Raw genomic sequence first — 6,564 nt, 5'->3', positions numbered from 1 at the left:
TGCATATTAATGTTAAAAAAAACTCAAAAGTAAAATTTTCATACCATGGGGCCTTTAAAACCGATTTATTGCTATGTTGTAACATCATCAGTTGAGTGGTGTGTCTGTGTCTTTGATATCCAGTTGGCCTACAACGCCTGGATCACCAGCTCCAAGTCGGCACTGAAGGACTTGAAGAAGGAGAAGAAAAAAATAAAGAAAGAGGAGAAGAAGAGAGAAAAGAAAGAGCTGCAGAGACAGCAGAGTGAGAGAGGGACATGTGGTGTTTATGTAACAGCCTATAATCCTCCTCTGTAGTCCGTCTTGATTTAAGTCAGTCTTTGAATTCAAATGTCAGATTGGCACCTATGAACCACAGCATGTTTTGTGTAGTTGTAAATTCTATGAAGTGATTTGATGATGATTTAAACATTTAGAGACAATTCTGAGACTGAAGGGGCACAGGTTTGATAAAGGTCATTACAATCCAGGTTTCTTGTGTCAAGGAGGACATTATGGCACCTGAGGAAAGGTCATCAGGGTTTCCACAGGGTCATAAAAGGTCTATAATTAAAACATCAAAAATCAAAATTTTAGGCCTTAAAAAGTCTTGAATTTGCATAATTGTGTTCTAGGTCTTAAATATTTTTTAAATGTTAAAGTCTTAATTTTCCTACATCCATGCAACACCTCATAATGCTCTTTTTTTATTCTGTGGTGTTGTAGTTCTTTCTTTTGCTAGTCCAAATATAATTTTTGCTGTATTACAACTACAAAAGAGCCCAACATGCAACTTATATTGCAGCCAATCAGCTTTTGTGTTATTGGCACACGTCTTATTTCGAATTGTACCACAGACATAAAATGGATTTTATTCCTCAGCTTTGGGAACGTGCTGTAAGTTGAGCTGTACTTGGCTTGAAAAGACTGAATTTAGGGCTTAGTTGATGTTGTGATAAAGGTCTTAAATTTAATTTATTATGGTCTTAAAAAGTCTTGACTCTGTAAAACCTGCAGAAACCCTGGTTGAGGTCTGGCCAGACATCCTGTTGCATTTTGACAGATGGACCTACTGCCGAAATGATTTAACAATAAAATCTTTCTTCCAGGCATTGATAGAACGGACTCTAGTGAGGATGAACTGGATGAAAGCACTGTGGAGGCAGAGGGAGAGGAGGAAAAAGGTAAACAAACTTGAGTCACTGCTTTCCACTCACAATAAACAACTGGCTTCTACCACAAGTAAACTTCTGTGTGAAAGTAATATTATTATTGAATGACTTTCAGGGCCCTATTTTATTGATCTAAGCGCATGTTGTGAAGCGCCTTTTATTTTTATTTGTAATCTTTTGCATGTTTGTGTGCTGCTGCGCGTCCCTGTGTGTGTGTGTAACAAGCATAGTGTGTACGCGCTATGCATGAGCCTAGGTGCATTTTACTAATGTGCTGTAAATAACAATAAAATGCTGTGTTATTGACTTTAAGACCAGGTTTTCTGCCTCGAGATAGCAAGGCGCCAAGAACGCACCTGAACACACCGCCCATGGCCACAAAAATGGGCGTAGATTCATTTGCTATTTAAACAACGTGGGCGCTGGATGGAAAATTGACTGCGTTGGTCTTAAACTAGCAAAGACACTTGCTGTGCCAATTGCAAGATAGGGCATTCTAATTGCTTTTGCTGTAACATGAACAAGCGCACAGCATCATGGAAAAGCTTTAGTATGCCAACACATTCATGCTCACTTAGGTACTTGTCCTCTCTTTACAGAAAACATTCTGCAGCGCGTCATTAACACCGTGAAGTTCAGCTGGGTGTTTGTTCAGTCCCTTCTTGATGACCTGACAGAGGGTCTGAACTTGTTCTGCAAAGAAAGCCTGGACATTTCCAAGGTTCTGCTCTTTGAGCGTGCGTTACTCAGCCAACAGCAAAAGAAGGTGAGAGGAAAAGATGTGAAGCTGATCCTTGTAAATTAAAGATAAAGTATGTCTGGGTTTTGTAATTTCCCATTTTTTGGGATTAATAAATATCTATCTATCTATCTATCTATCTATCTAGTCTCAAGGTGAGGCACAAATATGGACAATATAAACAAATGTAAACATATAAACTAATTCAACCCAAGTATCTATCTATCTATCTATCTATCTATCTATCTATCTATCTATCTATCTATCTATATTCGTAACACCTCTGTTTTGCAAAAATGTGTTAATTAAAAGACATTAAAGCATATAAAATGAGGTTGTCTTAATCTGTCTTTCCATATCTTATGTTGAAAGATGTGATACATTTTCAAAAAATATTTCATCCAGCTATTATTTGTATTATATTTATTCATTTAATTGTTCAATTATTTAAGTTGATTATTACACAGGTGATTTCAGTTCTGGCTGATAAGACCAGTTTGGGAAACACTGGCTTACAGGGACACTTAATGGACAAACATAAAGTACAGTATGCACTTCCCCCATGCACTGTTTTGGGTCAGCTACAGCCTCTCTCTCCCTTGCTCTACAGGGTAGAGAGGTGAGCCAGGAGAGCGTGAAACAGTTTTATGAAAACTGGATATCCCGTCAGAACACACTTTCATCCCAAGACAACCTAGATGACTCCCCGCGCCCCTCCCCCTCCCCGCCCGATGTCCCCTCCTCACACCACGCCTATGCCAAGCTGAAAAACCAAGCCTCCAAATTGTCCTGGGGCAGCAGCGTTTCCAGGTAGGTTACTGGTCCCTTATTTACCTCTCATGTTTTTGTTCTCTTTCCTGCTTCTATTTTATGTCCTACATGTACTGTATGTTCAAAGTTGGAACCACTAACATTTTTTAAGGCATGTATAATAATTATTTCTTTATTACATGCAAAAAAAAGAAAGAAAGAAAAAAATGTTTGAGAGAAAAAGTTTTCATATTAATAGTAAAAAATAATAATATTTGAAACTAAAAAATGTTGGCCCTGCCCATGGCAATGATTTCACAACGAGAGAAAAATCCTGAGATTTGAGCAAGAAATTGCATCGAGAGCAAAGACTAAGAAACAAAGAATTTTTTCCCCCTCTGATAGCAAAAAACTAATATTTTAGAGTTTAAAAAGTGTTTTGAGAGAGATCTTTTTTCTCAGAAATAATTTTTAAAATTTCAAATTTATATTTAAACTTTTTGTAGTCTAAAACGAATTGTTTTCTAAGAAGAATGCACATCACATGTCAGTCGGTCAGTCTGACATTTGTTTAGAAGAAGAATTAATAACATGTATTTTCTGCATTTTCTGCTTTCGGCTTGTTTTGTTGGAAATTGATATGATGTACCATATAAACAGAACATATTTTGGGGAATCATTGGTAAAAAAATAAAAAAATAAAAAATATATTGATTCTAGGGAAAAGAATCCATTGTAAAGTTGTCGCAAAAGAATCACAATACATACGATTTTCAATTATTTTTTCTCCCCACCCCTAATAAACACAGTGTAGCCCTCCTTTAGACCCTGTTTTCCTCATCTGCCCTCTCCTCCTCACCTCCAGCTGTATGACAGATGAGACGATGCTGGGCTCCCGGCAGCCAACCCAGGAAGAGCTGGACGAGCCTCCCACTGTGTCTCCTGCTGCTGACCAGCTCAGACGGAGGCTCCTGAAAACAGCCAACATCGACCTGACCTTTGAAACTGTTGATCTGTCACCGAGGTGAGGGAGAAATCTTTACATGATTACAGGCCGTAAAAAAAAGTTCACACACAGATACGGTATGCTATAGGGTTTAGGAGAGAATCCTGGCCTGGACTACTGTATAATAACAACTACAAAACTTTACTATATGCCCTGGGTGGCAAGTGGGCTTAACTTCCCTGTCTCAGAGTTTAATTATACATGTAAGTAAATATATGTACAAATGTGAAAATAAGATGCACATGTTGTGTCTATGGTAAATCTAGACTTCCCTCAACTCTTTATACCTTTGCATATCAGCATTTCCTTGATTCTTGACGTTAAAATGTCCCTATCCTTGTCACAACAGCTGTGAAGATGGAGCCACTCAAAAAGAAGTCCACAAAAAAGACGAGGGCGATGACGAGTGCGCGGAGGGTGAGATAAAAAGTGTGCAAGGACCAGAAGAGACAGAAGAAGAGGAGGAAGAAGAGGAACGAGAGGAGGATTGTGAGGTGGAGAGAGAAGAGCTGGACAAGGAAGCAGAGCAGAAAGATGAAGATGAATGTGCTGATTACCCAGAATGCACCTCGTCGGGCTTCAGGGAGAACGATGGAGAGAAGAGCCTCGACCTCACAGAATCTCCCAGGCCTTTGAGTCAGGAAACGAGGAACCTCACTGCCAGTGAGCTGCTGCTTAACAAGTCAGTACTCAAAAAATAAACGTTTTAAGTGTAAAGCATTTCTTTTATCTTTTGCCAAAGAGAGACAAGCTGCTGCGTGACATAATGTGACATATTATTATTAATATTTCTGTTTTTTTCTCCCCCCCCATCCTTTCTGTAGTATGTTTGAACATGACGAGATCTCAGAGTCAGATAAGTTTTTCTTGACGTTGCCGAGGCCACTGAAGCTGGTGTTTGCCCTCTATAACACCATGGTGTCCAAGTCCGAGATGCTGTGCTACTTCGTCATTATCCTTAACCACATTGTGACGGCTTCGCTCCTCTCCCTCATCCTGCCCATTCTCATCTTCCTCTGGGCCATGCTGTCTGTGCCCCGGCCCTCCAAACGCTTCTGGATGACCGCCATAATCTACACAGAGGTAAGTCATTACAGCATGTGTGGTAAAAGAGTCCAAGTTTTTTTCACTTGTCCGGTCGGGCAAGTAAAACTGTGTATAAAAGGGTTGGAAAAAAACCCTAAAAAATGTATTGAAAAAAAAGTGGGAAAAAAATAACATAAAAAATGTGAACAAATGTTGAAAGCATCAAAAGTGTAAAAAAAACAACATTTAAACATCAAGCGCTACCTCAATTCTTGATTGGCCAACGGCACATTCAAATCAAATGATTATAATACGATGATGCTAGAAACCGGCTAGTGGGTTTTGGTTTATTTACAGCCCCGGTCCATCGGGCAACCCCCATTGTTGAATTGGGAATTTCATTGTGGTATTATTATTCATTTTAGAACAAATTTTAGACACCAGGGGCTGCGATCAGTTTTATGTTTAATAAATAATTTATTCCTCATTGGAAGAATACCGAACATGCTCAGATTAAAAAGGCAGACAAAATCAAAATGAAACAATGGGTTAAAATGTAGTACATGGGGATGGCTGCTAGCAATTCTGCATATCTTATATATTTATTTGGCAGCTAATATTGTTTTTGTGCTCATATTGTTCATAATGCTGCACCATTCAAATATGAAACAGTAGCTTAATATTATCAAATGTTTATGTTTAGTTGATTTAAACTCAATTATTCAATCTGCATTTTATTTTAGTAAACTTGTGACAGTGAAAGTGCTGGGCAGATCTTTTAACCTTCTTTCTTAGAGTATATGTATGGGAATATGTATAAAGTTGCATGTTGACCCCATGCTGCTCACAACACCAAAGAGCTTAATGAAGTGATACTTCATGAGAAAACATATAACTATAATTGTGTTTGCAAATTAAACAAAAATGTTTATTACTCTTAAACAGATATGATAGTAACATGTTTTTCTTCTTTTTATGAACCCTAAAATTATTATTTAAAAAAAAAAATGCTGACATTGATAACATTTCTGAGTCAAGTTGATAGCTGGTGGATGTCCCCCCATAGAAATTCAGTATGGTTAATGTATGGATTTACAGGTCTCTGGAAGTCCTTCTGCATACTTGCAGTGTAAAGCCTTTTGAGTGAAGCCTGATCAATTGCCTCAAGTGATGTCACCTATTACAGAAAAAAGACCATAAATTGTTTCTGGAGAAAACATCTGATGTTTATCTATTGTTTTAGCTGATGCATGATCCAGAACTCTCTTCTATGTTTCTCTTAGCTGACTGTCGTAGTGAAGTACTTTTTCCAGTTTGGTTTCTTCCCCTGGACCACATCTGCGTACCGAGGCATCAACGCCGAGCGGCCCTTTGCCCTGCCTAACATCATTGGGGTGGAGAAGAAAGACGGCTACGTCCTCTTCGACCTCATTCAGCTACTCGCGCTGTTCTTCCATCGGTCTATTCTCAAGGTAACCATGAAAAGTCACCTTGCTTGTTCAAAAACACCCACCTGCATGTCTGGTAAGGAACCACCAGCATTCTTGCCATGCATCTAGTTTTGCTAGTTAAGCTAAGTTAAAATTCTGTTTTTGTCCGTGACTGCACAGTGCCATGGCCTGTGGGACAACAAAGAAGTTGAGATGCCTGATTTTTTCAAGAAAATGAAGAGGAAAGTTGACAAGAAGAAGATGACAGGAGGAGATAACACGGGCTGCAAAGACAAAACTCGACGCCGGTTGAAGTTCCTCCCTCTCCAATCCTCCACCACCTCCATATTCTGTAGACGAAAGAGAGGCGACTCAGCAGAATCTGATGGTCAGAACATTACATGTCATTTAGCTGACGCTTTTATCCAATATGACTTAAAATTGCTATATATCAGAGGCTGC

The 6,564-nt window shown here is 38.9% G+C and overlaps 1 protein-coding gene across 3 annotated transcripts in view; it reads left to right on the top strand.

The window, feature by feature from the left end:
- si:dkey-11f4.7 (piezo-type mechanosensitive ion channel component 2) overlaps positions 1–6,564 on the top strand; it is a 29,895-nt gene that overhangs the window by 16,191 nt on the left and 7,140 nt on the right. For all 3 annotated transcript variants that reach the window (XR_004332825.1, XM_032521679.1, XM_032521680.1), the window contains 9 exons: positions 124–244; positions 1,089–1,163; positions 1,751–1,917; positions 2,501–2,700; positions 3,506–3,664; positions 3,996–4,328; positions 4,471–4,729; positions 5,956–6,144; positions 6,283–6,490. Coding sequence is in view for 2 of the 3 variants with exons in the window: in XM_032521679.1 (XP_032377570.1) it covers positions 124–244; positions 1,089–1,163; positions 1,751–1,917; positions 2,501–2,700; positions 3,506–3,664; positions 3,996–4,328; positions 4,471–4,729; positions 5,956–6,144; positions 6,283–6,490 (1,711 nt within the window). In the remaining variant the exon portion in view is untranslated. The remainder of the gene's footprint in view (positions 1–123; positions 245–1,088; positions 1,164–1,750; positions 1,918–2,500; positions 2,701–3,505; positions 3,665–3,995; positions 4,329–4,470; positions 4,730–5,955; positions 6,145–6,282; positions 6,491–6,564) is intronic.

Source organism: Etheostoma spectabile, chromosome 7 (genome assembly GCF_008692095.1).
Source record: "Etheostoma spectabile isolate EspeVRDwgs_2016 chromosome 7, UIUC_Espe_1.0, whole genome shotgun sequence".
NCBI classification, from domain to species: Eukaryota; Metazoa; Chordata; class Actinopteri; order Perciformes; family Percidae; genus Etheostoma; species Etheostoma spectabile.
Note: the sequence above shows the minus strand (reverse complement) of the source record. Positions and strands in the feature narration are given on the sequence as shown.